The 19258-nt window shown below is 36.6% G+C and overlaps 1 protein-coding gene across 3 annotated transcripts in view; it reads left to right on the forward strand.

Moving 5' to 3' along the window:
* Positions 1 to 19258, forward strand: part of LOC134792740 (cerebellar degeneration-related protein 2-like) — a 144060-nt gene that overhangs the window by 105900 nt on the left and 18902 nt on the right. The window contains exon 1 of one of the 3 annotated variants that reach the window (XM_063764041.1): positions 75 to 389. The exons of 1 other annotated variant lie outside the window; for it this stretch is intronic. In XM_063764041.1, the coding sequence (XP_063620111.1) occupies positions 308 to 389 (82 nt within the window). In that variant the 5' untranslated portion in view covers positions 75 to 307. Of the gene's footprint in view, positions 1 to 74; positions 390 to 18399; positions 18632 to 19258 lie in introns of those variants that run through there. One more of the 3 variants, XM_063764039.1, reaches the window with a different exon arrangement.

Here is a 19258-nt window from a genome sequence, read left to right on the forward strand (position 1 = left end):
GCATGCGTACATTCCCAAGGACTGACGCATGCCCGCGGCAGCGCAGAGCAGACTCGACGCGGCCACTTGCAACACTCGACTCTTCTTTTCGCGGCCCTGTCGCATAATAAAATTGATTGTACAGTCGATACTGACATTGAACGGACAGTGCAAGCGACTCATAATCAAGCCAGTTATTTGCGTTCATTTGCCGCGATAGCGCGCCGGTGGCGGCCGACCCCTCAATCAGCTGGCCGCTCTGACGCAGTGACGCCGCGTGTGCATGTGTTGTGTGTGCAAAATGCCGTAGTGTCTTTGTGATCAAGCCATGGATATCGCGAAGGCCAAGTCTGCGGCGTTGGAGGACTTCGATGAGGATGATCAGGCGTCCCGCCGATGCATGCTCGACGGTGAGTCACATTTAAAACAAAAAGATCATAAGAACTTAATTTGGAAATTGAGAAGGCAAAGTACAAAGATCATGGTTCATATGACGCGACGTCAAAGTCTGTCTCGAGAGCGAGATGTTATTGATTTTCCCCAGATGACAGTAGACTGCTGGCTGTTTTTTTCTACTAACTACCTTCCTACTTCCTGAAAGTTATTCTACCTTCATATTTCCGAATTTTCACGAGTATTAAATAGATAAGTATACCTTGTTGGAAGCTTTTTACATATATAATTGTTATTCTTATTCTCTTACATAATTATGTATAAAGTTTTCAATTGACTAGCCAAAATCGTGTTCTTTAAAGTCAATGAAATAAAGCGATCGCGACATGGATTGCTGTAGTTGCTATTGCTACCTACCTGCTTAGCATAGCGATAGGTTAATCATTGCTAAAAATAAATCCCGATTAGTGTCACTAGACACTAACCAAGGTGGCATTGTCAAGCGATTTTATAACGAGCCATGAGTAGTCAGGTTTTTCAATTACTTCACTGCAACTTTTTGACGTGAATTTGAACGTCGATCAAAAGTGAATCATTTTAAGTTGCCATGATTATTGTTTAATGGTTGCCGGGTTAAGGGGACAGTATCCAGTTTTAAGTAGCCATGATTATTGGTTAATGGTTGCCGGGTTAAGGGGACAGTATCCAGTTTTGGCAAGTTAAGGTTTCGTATTGTGACGACCGCGTGCCGTCGCGAACATTCACCCCGGCTCCCCTAGCTACTTTGTAGGGTTTTAAAATCGATAAGTCTTTTAGCCAACCGGTTAAAAAGCGATTTATTCGCCCCTCATTTTTATTATTCCGGGCACCTTTAACTTTATTCACGTAATGTTCACTCTGATATCAATTTTTAATTAGACGTTAGTCCATCTGTTTAACAGCTACTCAAGTACTCAGTATTTTAAAAAATTTAGAAATATCGTTGGTAACGTCTTCCCCTTCCCGTCTGCGAAATTCAAAAGTGTAGGTACTTAGGTAAAATCCCAGCCCCAACGGGCACAATCTAGGTAATCCACTCTCGCTTTTAGGTCTCGTCTGTACCCACCAATCCTACTTATTATAAAGCCCGAGTTGGACTACCTTCCTCTATAATTCGTGGCGTAATATTGTCAAAACGACGACTACACCATAAGACATACTATAATAGATTTAAAATTATCTCAAACTATGAACTAAAAAAGTCGATATTTATCAATGCATTACATACTTACTAATTCATAAAATGTGAAAGAATGGACATGCTATTAGTATGTCATTAAAGTAAGTTATTAATTATGAAACGCGGTGCATCAACGCACCTTCAAGGTTGGCAATAACATAAGACAATGGGTTTGTCTACACGTGCACTTCTTCAAGCGCGAAGTTTTTTTATAAAATAAAACATTTATCTCATGCAGAAATGTTAATTATTGCTTACATCTAATTCTTTTTCTATTGCTTCATCGAGATACTGATGGTTAAATGTATTTTGCCATCTTATTTAATACGAATTTTGGATGCAATTAACAAAAGAATCTTAATAATAACTATTTGTCCTTTTTCAATTGGTTTACTTGTTTCCACAAGCATTAAGATATTAATATAAAACATACATTATTTATTTAAGTAAGAACCTTGCATTAAAAGTTCAAGATTAAGTCGTCATTCTAATTATTCATATTCATATCTCTTCGTGCTAAATTAACAGTATCTAAAATACATGTACCTGCCTACCTGTCTCTGAATAAGTGTACTGACCGAGACAGTATCAATCATTTCTGTTTTTACTTAGATAAATATTGACAATATTAAAATCCGGGTGTAAACGTGATTACTTTCTTTCAAATGCTAAAAGCATGTGATTACATTTCAAATACTACGTGAATAATTGACACATGTGTGAAAGATAAATACAATTGATAGCTAAGTAGATAAATCATTATCAACGTTAGCATAATATCCGGTATCTTTACGTTTAATTAAACTCTGTAGATTTTTTTCAAACATGGTTTACAACTTTACACCGATCAATATAATAGAGTTATTTTACGTTTTTTGTTTTGCATTTGTGTGCAATGCTGTTTTTGCTCAGGTTTATATCATGCTTTTAATTGCCGATGCAAAAAGTTGTGTTATGCTTAGAATTCTGAAGCCAATAATTTAAGTATATGTTTGTACAGACCTACATTCGTAGAGAGCCTAGGTATACCGCGGATCAACAGGTTTGAGTGCGGTTTTTTTTATCAATTGACTGAACAAAACCCAACGTAGGTACTTATTGTTAAAATAAAAATGTTATTAGTGATTTGAGCAACACTTTAGTACCTACTTTTTTTGTTTATTCTAAACGACTTGAAAAGCAAAGAAATATTAAATCAATAGGTACTTCCCTACTATTACGACAGATGTGTGACTAATACAGTAATGTAATGGTCCAAGTAAAATTCAAGAAAAATATTGATTTCATCTTCCTTAACTGTTACGCGCAGAGCGCTAACAACCTGTTGTTAATTTATTTTCTCACAGATGTATAACTCACAATTTGGTTATAGATGGCTTGTAAAATGTCAAATAAGATTGTTAGAACTTATTTAGTCATCTTCTCGCACCTTTTATGTAACTAGGAAAGCATGTGTTCATTCGTATTGCTATGGAGTGGGCTTATGTAATAGTGAGTGTCTGGAGGAAGTTAAATCAATCACAGTGCACGCTTTAGTATAAGGATAAGGTATAAGGGTAGTATTTTTGGACCCTATGTTTAACATTTGAATTTTCATCTGTTCCATATTAAATGTCAAATATTGACTTGAAGGTACCCGGCGGCTTCAGGGGTCAATTTGTCGTGCACATATTTGCCAATATTACCTATACGTCGTGGAACTTTATCTGACACGGTTGCCGAAATTATAACCGAAACTCATTAATTAGGAGGTTATTATCATACTATCACCGCGCATCAGAAAGAAAACCGTATCAGTGTGAATAGCGTTCTCGTGAAAAGAATTCTCACTAGTCGCATATCCACTAGAGGCATCCTCGGAGCGAGGCAGCCGCTCGACCCGAGGCTGCCTCTAGTGGATACGCGGCTAACTGCCTAACAAAACTGATGTTTGACAGCTAAAGTTCACGAGTCACATCCCTCTCCTTCCCCAATATAACGCGTAGTTAGCGCTCTTTTTCGCTCTTTTGCTCTTTTGGTCTGTGCTTTAAATGACTGCTCGGACCAACCGTAAACTAAGCAGGAACAATTGAGTGAAATACTGCTACGAACGTCCTCACTCATCATTGTTGCCAACTGACACCAGTGACGTGCATATTACACTGTCACCGAACACTATAGTGTAGGTACATCCATTGTCTTGCATGTTGCTATGTCAATATAACCTTTACCAGTAAACGATGCATTACACAAGTTGACTAAGACAATATTTGAATTGATTGTTAAAGTGGCCATGGCTTACTTATGTGTTAGAATTCTAGACAATAATATCATTAAGTCCTAGTATCGTTGGCTGATTAGACAGCGAGCTAGGTAATTTATTTTGATTAGTTAATTTACACCTATTAATTTGGCCAATATCTACATCAATATATTAATTTACCTACCGTAACTTCCCCGTAGTCGCGTTAAATCACTTTATAAAAAGTCGGTAATTGAGTGTTTATTAACTGAATTATACTTATATTATTCAGCAAATGAGTTCCTATTTTTCTGAAATTGTTTTTCAAATTCATACCTTACCTATTTAATTTTATTTTCTGAGGTTATTATAATAATAGAGAAATTAATGGAGCATTTATATTTAAACTATCACTAATTCCACATATTGTTTGTACAAAACGGGATTTAATCTGCATTTCATCTTAATTGGAATTCGAACTGTGGGAAAATCGTGAAAGTTTAAACCAATATAGTATTGCTTAAGTACAGTCAGCAACAGAAATAGCTTTGTAGAATAACAGTCTCAAAACGACGACAAACGGGCAATACAGTCGTGTGTAGGTATATTAATTTTGCACGAATACTGATTTATTAGGGGAATAAAATGTAAATATAGGTCAGGGGCGTATTTACCCTAGGGCCATCCGGGCCATCGCCCGGGGCGCCAACCCGCAAATGCCGCCCCTGGCCGAGTGCATTTTGTAGGTTTTGGCGCCATTCAACCAACTTGTACTTCTCACTTTTTAACTTTTTTCTTGTCTATCTCAAATTAAAATTAACATAAATTAGTGGTGATTTACGTGAAAAAGTTATTGCAAACGCCGCTTGGGGCCGCTTATAGGGATCCCATAGTGTAAAGGGCACCGCAGGCGCCCTGTATGAAAGAGTGCGCTTCGCGCGACCTTTGTGTCGAGTGCGCCGCAGGCAAAGCTTATAGTGTAAAGGGCCTTAAATGTAAGAAGCCTGACTTTACAGTGTAAAGGACCCCGCAGACATCTTGTAGGTATGTCAGAGCTCTGCCCGACATTACAGTGTAAATGGCGCCGCATGCGCCCTGTAGGTATGCAAGAGCGTTCTAATCATTTTGCGTCAGTTTTGTGCATTAATTTTCGCACACGGTAGCCTCAAGCAAGAACATCGTAAAATTTCTGTAAAAAATGCCACATTTTTAGTTTTTTACAGCTTAAGCTGACGTATTATACGTATTATAATCCCTCGTATTTTATTTTTATATATTTCATTAAGGGGCTACCCGAGGTTTTTATCGATTTTTGACAAGTTTTGTATCGTATCTCCTTTTTTTGCACTACAAATAGAATTATAAGACAAACGGTTATTGGTTTTTCAATTTTTTATCTCCGGTTTTGTCCACCGGATTTTGAAAGAAATGAATACTTACTTTTTTATGATTTTTTTTACATTGTCTAAAAAAACACTTTTTTCGTATCTAGTTTGCAGTGAAGGATCTTACATGTACGAAATCTACATATTTGGGTTCGTCTTAGACGTCTCGAAAAACGTGTCCAGGGTTTTAATTTTAAACTAATTAACACAAAAGCTATGGCCAGAAAACCAGTTATTTAGCCTAAAATTGTTCAACTTTGATGCCAAATATCTCGAAGACAATGAACTTTGAAGTAAATATGGGATACTATATTGCTTAAAGCCGTTGCTGTTAATATAATAAGCTACAAAAAACATTAGAAAACTAAGGGATTCAGATCGAAGGTCATTGGCGTGGGGTAGCCCCTTAACATTGAATAAGATCTATCAAATATGACACCAATTTCACCAGAATCGGTGGACTGATGAGTAATTAAATTATTTATTAAATAAACACTGCAAATAGGGGTCATTTTAGCTCCAAATGCGTCGCGTCGTCTCTAGCGCAGAATCAGCGCAATCTAATGTAATGTCCGCTGCACACGCAGTTCCGAGTAATGGCTACTTTTTCTTTACACTGATATCAAAAGTATACATTAAGTAAGGTATTATAATTACATAGTTACCTACAGAGACATAAGCCACCACGCCATAAAACTTCGTTACATCTGGTTTTTGATCCGCCCCCCTTCTAGGGGTTTTTGAAGACGTTTAATACCTAACGTTTCACGTGAAAAATAATTAAACATTGTGTATTTTTTTATTTAAATTGTTTTTTTCCTTAACTTCTGGGGCGGCAAAACTTATTGGCCCGGGGCGCCAAATTTCAAAATACGCCCCTGATATAGGTACAGTTCAAACTTAAACTACCTAATTAAAAACTAAATATCTATATCTAAAGAGGGCGGGCCCCTGGATTTGGAGTATTGCCAAAGATACTGGCAGCATTTCCTCGCTGAATCGCATGTTTATTCGTTGAGCGAGGAAACTGCCAGCTCTTTTGTCCCCAGCCAGTGACATCAACCACCCGTTTGGCCAAATCCGCAAGCTCTGATTTTGTGCTTAAATATTTTTTCTTCTACCACTGTTTCTCTAACTTGATCCATAGTTTAGATGCTAATAGCTAGGAAATTTGACAGTCGCCTACTTAGGTACCAAAATCGGTTGACTTGCTTGAAGCGCTAATATATAAACATAATAATTATATAAATTAGACAATTATTAATTAAATGTATGCATATGTAAACTAATTAAATTATAAATTAATCGATGCCTCTTTATATGTGAGTGTAATACGAGCATATTGTATGAATGTACAGTCGTCGTATCCAGTAGTAATACATATTAATAAATATAATATATAATTCATAATGTACCGCCGCAGACTGCAGCCTGCAGTTGACTGTACGGATATTATAAAGATGTAGATAACGATACATTTTACGGCGTTACACTGTTAGGGTACCCGGTTAATTTGTAACATTATAGAAATCTACAGCATCGATATCGTGAGACTAGCGTATGCTTAGGCCACGTCTTCTTCTTCAGTCGGTCCCTCAATACTGAGGATCGTGACATTCGTGACATCATATCCTTCTGTTGAAGGCCAGGTTCCTCCATAGGGTTCTGTTCCCCGCTAAGCGCATGGCCTCGTGCAGTTTTAATTGCATAGGTGCCGTAATTTGAGCACACCATCTAGTAGGAGGAGGGCCCTGAGGTCTCGTGCCTTCAACTTTGCCCGTCATTATTACTCTTTCCAGGCTATCTGGAGAGCGACGTGAGAGGTGTCCGAAGTATGACAGCATTTGGTCCTGGCATATCGTTGACAACCGGCGTTTTATGCGTAGCTCCTCTAGGCCACGTAATTACCTATTTAATTTTGATTTTAGTTCACCATCAAATTTATCCATTTTCTATAATTGTATAGGGGAAATTGTTTACGAAGCAATATAATTGTGCTTATCGTATAGATATGGGGTAAGTACTTGAAAGAGGTACGTAAAATTCAATAATAAAAACTGCTCTTGACAAAGTTTCCTTAATTTAAATTATTGGAAACCACAACCAGGTTAAGACAACTTACCAATATTGTACGCCTTTGTAAGGCAGGATATGGAGAATATCAATAATTTGTACAGTCACCTGCAGTAATATATATGTCACTCTTGGAAGGCCGCAAAAATATGTGACACGCTTTTATGTCTCTAAAAACAAGATCGTGTCAGATGTTTTTGCTGCGTTCGTTGTGTAAGATATTATTGCAGGTGACTGTACCACCTTTGTAAACCCCACCCATAACCATACAATAAATATTTTTTGAAAAAAGAAGGGTAATGGAGTCTGAGATTTGCTCACCTAACATTAAAACACCATTTCTTTTTAGCTTACTAGATGGCATCACGGGGCTAAGTGGGATACATAAGTCATGTAAAACTACAAAAGTACAAATATGTTTTTTAATGAACATTGAAATTGATAGACTTTATCCTACATTCTTATATTTAAATGATAATGGTTTCTATTTATACTATCTCCATCTCCACCCGTTTTTCACATAGTAGCTAAGTTTAAAAGTGGTATCTATGTACTTTATACATTACTTACCAATAGCAAAAGTATGTTTGAATATGAATAGGTAATGTGAGCCACAACACTCGGGGTGTCTAATTCCAGTCGCGGTTTATATTTCTTCGCCGATACACCGATGCACCAGTTTTATCCATAACTCCATAACGCCGATGAATTATACATAACGGTGTGAGTTATGACTTCCTCGATATATGTAAGTATTATATAGGTATTTCATCTGAATAATCGTAAGTATTTTTAGGTATGTAATTAGCTAATTCCGAACACTAACACATCATTTAGCCCGCAATTAAGCGAAGCAAGCGAAGCGAGTAAGATTGTTCCATAAAAAAACATTTTATTTATTTATCATTTTACAGACAGGCGGACGTACATATCGAAAAAAATTAAGGTTCCTTGTTGACCTTGAATCCCTAAAAGGATAGTTTTAAGACTTTCAAGTGTGAAAGACTTAGGTTGCGGTGAAACATGTGACTGTCTTAAAAATGGGAGGAAATTCAACTTTAATAATACAAAGTGAAGTACATAGTAAACTTGTCCCCATACATACAACGTCGTGACATTGTAACTGACATTTAGCATAATTAAAACTTCAAATTTAACAAAAGAAACACATTAACGGCCTCTCACAATTTGCACAAGTGCATCTATATTCTATGTATAGTCATAGATAGTATAGTATTATAATCATTGCAGTTTTTTTGCTTATCCCGAGGCTACACAACACAATTAAGTGTGATGACGCTACCTAAGAATAGGAATTACTAATTGTAATTACATTCGATAAAGATTCGAAAGCAATATCTACTATGCCTTAACTAAGTAGGTACGTTTTAATTTCTTTTAACGTTTTTCTATACATAGTGTGCCGCTTAATATCAGTGCGAAATTTATTTTCATTTGTTCTCTTTTAATAATGTACCTTACTACTTAACAAAGAAAGTAAGTAATTTGACAAAGACATTGTCAACCTTGACGACTTTGTCACGGTGACTATTATTGTGAAAGCCACGAGTAACCTCATATTAGTACCTATATTCAAATTAGACGGCTATACTTACTCATACATGCGTCTAAAAACCAGTTGCCCATGTTTTCTACTAACATACGTTTACAATTAGAAAACAACTTGTCAAGTAAGTGAAGAAGCTTGATACGAGAATATGCCGCCGTTTTACGACTTGACTATTCAAAGTCAACCGTCAGCGTTGCAAATGAACGTTCATGATCATACCCTTGAACAGACAGGTTCCTGCAGTACCGAACTGACCGGTTCTCGACTTTTTTTTTCTTTTCACGATCTAGGTACAGTTAATGTGGAGAAGCTCAGTTCAATTGATTTATCGTACTCGAATGATCCTATATCTCTAGAAGTGAGGTGATTTTTATTTTATTCGAGCGTACATGTAATGTTTCCTACAAATATGATACGGAAAGTAAATCAAAGCATCTAACTAGTCATGTTAATTTATCTTTTCTAATTTTAGATATCTACGCGTATAGGTTTTGACAGCCATACTCAGTAGGGCTTCGAAAATATAGGTAAATTCGTGATTACTGTCATTCATTTCATAAACCTTACATACGAAAAAGGAAAAGATTAAATCCAACTTGTAATGTATTATATGTTTGTGTCTATGGATATAAATCTACTTATTATATATTTTCTATAAATGCACTATCTGTGCCTACTACTAGACCGCCTATTAGGACATATCAAAAATAATAAAATAGATATGTATGTACTTACATAGTTGTCACCTAAATACCGACAAGTAAGTATCTTAATCATAACAACGATTTGATAATGCCGTGTTTAACTATAATTATCGTACTTGTTACTGTCGCTTAAGTTAATTGAGTTATTTTGTTGTTTAACTTTAACTGATAAAGCAGCGGCATAACTATTTTATAAATATAAATTCATTCGTTTGCGCTTATGTCGAAACTCAATACGGAATCTGACAAATAGGTACGTTCAGTAATTACTAGTAAATATTATGTACTTAATATGTGCTACTAAAGTGTCCATAGCAATAACGTATTGATGTAAGTTCATGACCTCATGACTGTAGGTGATTTTCTTATCGTTAATGATAATACATTCTTTATGTAACTTATACCTATATGTGACGTTCCACGGGAAAAGGTACCTTATGAGGGTTTCTAGTTTCGGAGATATTAAATGTTTTGTAAAGAGGTGAAAAAATGCTCAATTTTTTTTTATTGTGTGATCTGAAACCTTAATGCGTAACGTTTGTTTACCTGTTTTTATTTTTGTTATAAGTTAGTTATAAGCCTAGTAATGTCGTCTCAGAGTTTAGTAGAAAAGGTACCTTATGGAAAAAAGATTGAAAATTCCCAAAAAAACTAGTCAATACGGGAAAAGAAGTTTGGTAGAGAACTGTATTAGCATTCTGCAAAACTAATTTGATAATTTCAGTTCTGGTTGGGGCGCCTCGCAAATATTATAACCGTACATAGACCGACATCACAAATCCAAGTAGACTGCTATTATACCAAAGTTACTCTCGTCAAGTCTTTCTTAACTAGAATAATCTTCATTTGGTTTGGTCGCATGCAGTAAATCAGCCATTGGTTTGCTGAAAAATGCCAATACCCGACGCATTACCTTATGGAATATCTGAGGTCATTGAACCTCAATGCCGCTTATCTTCAATAGCAACCGAAATCTATTATTGATAAGAAATAGACGATTTATACCATCTTAACCCCAAAATATTATTAGTTTATCCTAACTGTTCCATCATCATCATGCCTCATCATGTAACTTGACCACAAGGTACCTTTTCATTACATACAAATTATTGGTCTTTTTTAAGATTATTATGACGAAGAACTAATTAAATTGGGGGCAGTTTAATGTAAATTAATATTTTCTATTCATAAAAGATAAACTATAATATGATTGATATTTTGTAGTGATGTATTATTAGATTTATTTCCATAAGGTACCTTTTCGTAAATGTATGGAGCAAATACTGTTATTGTTATGTAAGTTTAAAGTGGCATAAGGGGTTAAATATAGTATTTAGTTGGGGTTTTAGGATTTATTTCATTTGAATGACAGAATTTCTTTCATATGTGCTCAGAAAAATTGATTGTGTGTCACATTAAAAGTAAAAATATTCAATTTTGTGATTTTATATGAAAAAGTCAGAAAATACATTTTCACCTCTAAATCGGTATTGTTTTTTGCTTAAACTGTCTGTCAGTGTCGTTTTCTAATAGACAGAATTTAAATCTTGAGAGCTCATTGCAATCAATCGTGAAAATGAAATAAAACTTTATTTTCAAGAGATTGGTTAGTATACACATAAATCAGTCGATATCAAAAGTTTCTATTTGCATTACAGAACAAGTCGCAATATTTTTTTAATCTCAGATATATAAGGCATTATTATTTGTAGTCAACTATGTAACTTACTTCAGGAACATAGTTTTTTAGGCGGCTAAACTTAAAACTTCTCTATCGTAAAGTTGCTCATTTCACAACATTATTTAAAAAAAATCATATCTCTGTAACTACGCAACCTAGAAGGTTGATCTTTTGTGTTATCGATAGCTTATTTATTGTAGATTACTGGGGTATGCATAACTCCATACCCGCCATAAGGTACCTTTGACCGTGGGACGTCACATATGTATAAATAGACACTGAGAATTCTCTATACATAATTGCATGATACGCGCATAGGTGTGCAAAACTGTTAAAGCTAATATAACATGTAATGTAACCCAGTAAAAGTCACATTTATTTAACTTTGTGGTGTATCTCTACATACATCAAACTGCCGAATCCGACACAAGAACAGCCGTTTCAACGGAGCCACGCCGCCGCCGTTTTGTCGCAAAAAATAGTGTTTAGTTTTTAAGACGAAACAGGAGCTGAGTTTTAAATATTTTAGGTAAATATACCCGTCTCGCTAACGGAAGCGGCACCTAAAAGTAGTGCGATAAGGACAAGGCGAAAAATCCTGCGTAAAAATCTCAAAAATCGAGGTTTCGTACTCCTCTGTTTCCTCCTCCAAAACTTAACCAATCGTAACCAAATTTGGAAATCTAAAATGATTATGAAATTATCTGTGTCGGACCGTTTTGCTTTTTTGGCTAATTGATATCAGTTTTGAATGCCACGCCTCTCATTGCGGCATAGTCAATTTTGAAGCCATTTTTGAAGGGCTCTAGCGCCTTAAAAAACAAAAATATCAAAAAAAGCAAAACGGTCCGACACAGATATTGACAACATTAATCTGTGTTGAAAAAATCATTGCTCTAGCTTCAAAAAACACGGAGGAAAACGAGGAGTACGTTTGTATGGAGAAATGACCACTCCCGTTGGCTCTTAAGTTTATAAAATACATATGTAATATATGTATGTTAGTCTGTAAGGTAATTGTAATATGGGCCTTGTTGTCTGACTTAAATTTTAAATAAATAAATAAATAAGGAGAGCCGCAATATTAATCGCACTGTCCATGGTATAATAATATACTCCGCCTGGTACTCCATTCCCGTCTTTTCTAGGTCACCTAACTGACACGGGCTTACGTCATCATGCGACAGCGCTATATGATAATATGCGATAGCGCTATATATAGCGGCCATGTTGTTGTGACGTAGCCCCGTGTCACTCTGGGAATGGAAGACCATGTTTTATTAGACTATGGCACTGTCCTTAGACCATAGATAGAAATAAATACGAATACCCGAGTGATGAATTAATCAATTTCAAAGACAAAATGTGCTCAGACTGCTCAGCATAGCTGTGCATTGCAATGGGATATTCCAGCTTGATCGTTCAGAGGTATAGTGCGTGTACGCTCTTGGTTTTATCGGCGACGTCGGTCGAATAAAACCATACGCAGGAAACATAAAATATTTCGTATTTTTATGATCCACTCAGCCTTATGGTAAGCATGTATGGAGTGAAACATGGTGCCCCAGTTGGCTCTGTATCAACACAAACACAGATGTGCCTAACACGCAAGGCCGCCCTACTTACATTATTACAGGTTCAAAGGGCGCTCGGGAATAAATTTACTTATTTGGTCAGTTGAATAACGTATTAAAAAGACACTTTGTTGGCTAAGAACTTGTTGCTATGTCTGGCTGTCTGGCTACATTATAGCTGCCCCATGAGGTTTAAAAGAGGTGGCTTTTGAAATAATAGGTATCTACGTTTTAGCTCGGAGACACACTAGAAGAGTAAAAATAAACCTTCTGTAGGTTTTATTAATTTAAGGGGTAATGTAATCAGTAGAATGTTATGTATGTTAGCAGAGCATGTGCCTACTCTACCCAACGCCAACGTAACAACAACACCAAATTTACTCAATACATTTAATTCAACATTCCTAAAGCATTGATCAATTACTTAGGTGAATAAAGGCCGTAATGGTGAGATCGGATTGGTCGCAATGACCCGCGAGGATGACGAACTTGTCTACCAATTGAGACAATTATTTCCTGCCCTTCATAACATAACTGATTCTGAGAATATAACTAGAGCATCTAATGACGAAATGAACTAAGTGTATTTTAGCGAATATCAGTTAGAACTGTTAGAACAAACTATGTCTGAATGACTCAACACAAAGCGAAGCGAATCTTCTATTTAAACAATGTACGGGCGTAGGTAATTTATATTTGACCAAGCGTGCCAAGAACACTATGCATTGTTAAGGCAATAATTTACAGCAGTCCCTAGTAATCTTTGATTTATTCGACTTAAGATACGACGATAATACCTATAGTACATTCACGCCACCCTTAACTTCCGTTATCATTTCGATTTTAAAACAAATTTATTTTGCAAACTGCCAGACCATAGACAATCTACTTTCTAAAACAAATTGATTCGACTTTCAACAAATTGCGCACGCGGCGCGATCCAGTGATGGCCTGACATTTCGAGGCATAAATATCACAAGCTCGTAATCTTCATTCAAGTTCCATTGCAAAATTGTACTCTATTATTTTAATTCTAAAGTACATAATTTCTAAGGCTTGAAAGGCAATAGGAGTTTGCGAAAATCAAGCACAGAATTGTTGCGGCTAACTTGGCTTCCTTGTCTAAGAAATCTGTGTAACATTTTGTTGTGTTCGGCCTATTATTGCCTTACCCGGAACATATCAGAGAGGGGAAGCTCAGTAGTCAGTAGCGACAGACCGACAGCAATAATATTTACTGCGGTTATTTTATGGAGGCCTCACACTGTGTTCATGATTTGCACGTGTGGCCTTTGCAAGCAACACAAGCGCTGAGTTACACGCGTTTTTTTTTATTCTATGAGCCAAAACGACATGATATTCAAGGATTATTGTGTACTAAGGCCAGTTAAACACTTTGCCGTGTTAAACCAAAATTAATAATGCATCTTTTTCATACTAAAGAAAAACTAATCAGATGGAAATGTAAATCCTATATGTAAGTAATTAGTAGTCCCAGCACAATTCTCGCTTCAATACGATTGTGCGTAGGTAATAAATGTCAGAATCAATTCGGTAGCGACATGGACTAGACATAGAAGCAGATCTAAGCTTACTGAAGAATATCATCATATGAGCCAAAAGACTCTGGCAATGGTCTCATCCAAGGATCTCCCCTTCCTAATCCGACAGGACCAGATCTTCAGTTCATTGTCGGAGGTCTTCACATGCAAAGGTATCCGGTACTTTGTCAAGCCTGGGACTGTGAAGTCAAAAACCCGCTTTTTTATGAGATAAAGTTATAATTGAAATCCAAACAATATTCAAACCGTTACACATTGCTTTAGACGCGCCATACCCTGTAATTTGAACTAGAACCAGTTCGAGTAGGAAGTTACTAATGAATGGCGTCCCTCGTGAATGAAGCGTAGTGCTATGCTAGTACGGCATAATTAGTGGCTACTACGTTGAAGGAACTCTATTTGAGCTCGCGGCATTCAATTTAATTACAGGGAATTGGAGTTCATTAAATAAATGCTACGTAGAGTCTTCTGAGACGCAATTATTAGTTTCACAGATATGTATACCCGTACGGTTACCATCAGTTTGTCAGTGACATAAACGCCGTCGAGAACGTAATTTACTTTCTATACGTCCCGTTTGCACTAATATGCGAGTGCGAGCGAGATGTATAGAAAGTAAATTACGTTCTCGACGGCGTTTATGTCACTGACAAACTGATGGTAACCGTACTGGTCAGACTAAGCAAACCCATACACTCAATATTATTTTAAGGATACATTCTTAGATAAGTACATCTAAATTTATGTACTTAATAATTATGCACTAATTTGAAAAAAAAAATCAAGCGCAACATAATATCTTAGATAAGTAGGTATATATATAATAATAATATCACAAACAAAACACCTAGTGTCAAGATTCATTACAATAAGTAATCCGACCAATTGTACCAATTTCATAAGTTATGAGTGATTATACCGTGCACTCTGCTACGCTTAATAGCATCTCAGCCATATTTGAATTCTAGTTCAAATATGTACTTTAGTCTTTTAGAACAAGGTATACAATTGAATGAGTTTTCATTTGCAAATACAGTTGGTAGGTAACCTACACTAAGCGTAGCAGTAGACTGATACCTACGGTTATTGAGCAAAATATTTTGAAACTTAGTTATGCAACTAGTAACATTTACCTAGTCAAGCTAATGATCCCATTAGATTTGAATACCAAGCATAGAACCTAGGTTATCTTAAGAAGTGATCAACTATTACAATTTGAGTTACTTTTTGGTAGGTTATATATGAAGAACCGCGAAAGCTGAGTACGTAGTTCAGTATGAACACTAATACATAGTTACTCAAAACTTATAGTAACTACGGCATTTACAATGATAGTTATTAGTTTTCCAATGATACCTATAGATTCCAAAGGCGACACAGTGAAGTAGGTAAATGTTATTACATAATACCTAGTTCCAAAAACAGTATGAATAACCATACCTAAGAATGATCATTATTTTAAACATTCTACCTACTGAAACGTGTAAAACAAACTATTCCTCTTAACGGCCTCAGAAATATTAATGTTTATTTATAAATAGTATAAAAACCCGAACTAACGAAAGTAGAGATGTAAAGATCAAAATTACAAACGCTTCAATTTTATTGGGTATTAACAAGACAAAAATTACAATGTCAGTTTTTGTTTCCGCTCTAGCAGAAAATCTAATGAAATTTTGTCAGAAGCAATTGTTTTGGCAAAAGTTAAACAATTGAATTATTGTTACTCTAATCTCTGTATATAAAGCTTCCCAGTTAAAACGAAACGAAATGCCGGAACGTCACCAACACACATGTCACCAACTAAAAAATAAATGACAATCACTACAATCAGCTCCTAAATGCACAGCATATTTTTTCAGCAGACTTTGGGAATTGAACCAATTACGAGTGGCGTGATGCGATGTGCGTGACACGGGGCATGATTGAGATGGATGGTTGTGTTGTGTTGTGTCAACGATCCCGAAACGTGTGGATGTGGATTGATGCAAGCGGACGGTGACACGGTATTGGGTAACTCGGTAACTGGTGTTTCGGTAACTGCATGCAATACGCACTCGTGTGCTTGTTTACCTATTAGATGGTGATGTAGGCAAAACAGCTGTGAGAATTAGTTGGTAGCTGTCCCTACTAATTTTAATTTATTTTATTTTATTTAAGAGTGACGTGATTAATTTACTATGCGTTCTGCTTTGAATGCACTAATACATACAAAAACACATGAAAGCAAGTTTTGTGACCCCGCTTTGTCCAGCAAGAAGAGTATTTCGGGTGATATGATGTTATGTAGACGTACACGGACGGATAAGCAAAAATTAGGTACTTAGGTAGAGGATTTTGGAAGTAGGTAATTCGAATCTAAGACGAGGTAAATTAAAATGCATTCTGTCCAAACGTTACAATTAAACACTGTAAAGGTATAATAAATGAACCCGGAAATCAAGATATAATCCTCCTATTGTTTTTACTGATATGGGTTTATACCCATACTTATGTAGACACCGTAAAAATATCAATCACTAATCTGAGAGATACCGTATATGATCCTTCTTTATATCAGTCCAGCAGGATTTTACAGTTTAGGTAATATCTTAAATCAATAATGTTTCCTATTCTGACTCACTGTTCATTATGACATTTACCTATTTCTTTTTTTTTGTATTTTTTTATCTCGTGCATCGTTGTTCCGTATCATCGTCCTTTGGTCGTACCGTCAGCGTCACAATATATGCGCGCACGCGCCCATACGTAAAGCAGTTCCAACAGCTTAATTCACTATTCACAAGAGCTGGCGCCGAATACTTTTTGACAATGTAGCTTTAGGACTTCTATTATTCGAGATGGAGGTGCAGATTGTTCTAAAATACTTATTTATAATTTAAAATCATCTGAAATAATCAACTGCCAACACAATCATCATAACATTCATAACTTCGATTTGGATAATCATTAATCGTAATTCGTACTTCATCCTTACGGTGGTCCTAATCTAACCAACACTATTTATGTAGGTAGCTACAATGGCAAAGTAAAGAGCTCTTATACTCGTTCAGTCACTGCAATAATATGTTACACAACAAAGGCCGCAAAAATATCTGACACGATCTTATTTGTAGAGCCATAAGAAAGTGTCACATATTTTTGTGGCCTTCGAAGAGTAACATGACTTTACCTACATGTCTACTACAATACAAGTTACATATTTACGCGATTATCACTACTTATGACACGTGCGGATCCGCATCCAATGTGAAGACTGCCTTAATATTTTATACACAGAGAGAAATACTGACAAAAACAATAAAAACCTATCACTCGTATTGCTAAACTTGCCCTTAATCTAGAGCCTCAGCTGATTGAATTGCGTAACTCATTGTTCACGACAATAACACTTGGCTGTATGGTTGATGGCCATACACAGAGAGATTCAGGTCGAGTGCAGTCAACCGTCAGGCGCGATCAGCCGTGGCGCGCACCTGTTCTGTCACCCGCCCTACACCGGGATGCCGCCATCTTGAAAATTATTCATTAATTTCAAAATTAATATTTTGCAGCTGCCGGCCAATCTCCAAACTACTCCAAAGCCATATGTAGCATAAGTTCATTTGCATTTAGACTGCAAGTTGGAGCAATTTCCTTTATCCAATTTATATTTTAATTTCTGACCGGTTAGTTAATTTAAGACAATAGGTTTACTATTTACCCTGAGCTAATTATAGATAAACTGCAACGTCATTGACCTTCGGGAAAGTTTAAAGATAATCTGCATAATAAAGATCGAGCGATTTCATTATACTCATAGCGACAGCATACCCATAATTTTGCACACATACCACAGCATCTTGATTGATTGCTTTAGCGCGAGACAAATCACTTTCTCCGAACCTGCCTCGAGTTTTACTTTTTATTCACCATGTTACATTAGTAAGATAACATTCGCTAATTTCTTGCTATCGGCGAGTAATCGAAAGAAATGAGATTGTGGATTGGGTTCCGTTGACGTCGTAATTGCAATGCGGTGCGGTGTTTGTTCGCCGCTCAGTCCGTGTTGCGCCGCCGTGGAGGGCACGCCGCAGCCCGCCGTCAGTCAGACATGGCAAAAAAAGCCAAGTAAAAAGTTAACGTTAACCTTGGTCCGCGTGTGTCCCATGGAAGATGAGCGAGGAACAGGAGCAGCCGGACTCGTTCAACTCCTGGGAGCTGAACGGGCTCAACTCCTTGGACCTGTGGGACTACACGGTGGAGCTGGAGTGTCTGCAGGGGACCGAAGGTTAGTTATTGCGCAAGGCTGTGTGAGAGGCATTTACTGGCCGTTGCGCTCACGAAACGCCTCCAATTGCACCATGAAATTGTTCCACAGCGTTGGATATTATGGCTGATTCTTTCAACGGTGAATAAATTAGGGGCTTATCTCGTAGTCGGTTCTAGAACATTGCTTGAATTTGTACCTATTGTTCGTTTCAGTAAGTTTACGAACGACCCACTACCTATACCGTAGTTGATAGTGACTTTGGCTGTACCGGAAGTATTTTCCCACACAGCAAACGTTGCTTTTGAATAAGACTGATCTATGATAGATTGTCCCCAATCAAAATTATTAGATTGGCTTAGCTGAAGCACTGTGATTGCAATCGTCCTTACCTTAATGTGTAAAACAACCACACCATAGTACTTCATATGGTAATTGAAAATTTTCACTTTGATTTTACAGGACAATAGACAATAGTCTTGTCCAAGCCATTTTGAACAGTCACTTTTACCAGCAAAACGAGGTCTCTTCCATTGGTATAATTGCATCTGTTTGGTTTAATTGGACATCCCGTATGGCCCTGTGCCGGGGCGTTAAGCAGTTAAGTGGCCTCATCTAACTATGTATTTAGATATACATATGTATTCA

This window comes from Cydia splendana, chromosome 8 (genome assembly GCF_910591565.1).
Source record: "Cydia splendana chromosome 8, ilCydSple1.2, whole genome shotgun sequence".
Taxonomy (NCBI): domain Eukaryota; kingdom Metazoa; phylum Arthropoda; class Insecta; order Lepidoptera; family Tortricidae; genus Cydia; species Cydia splendana.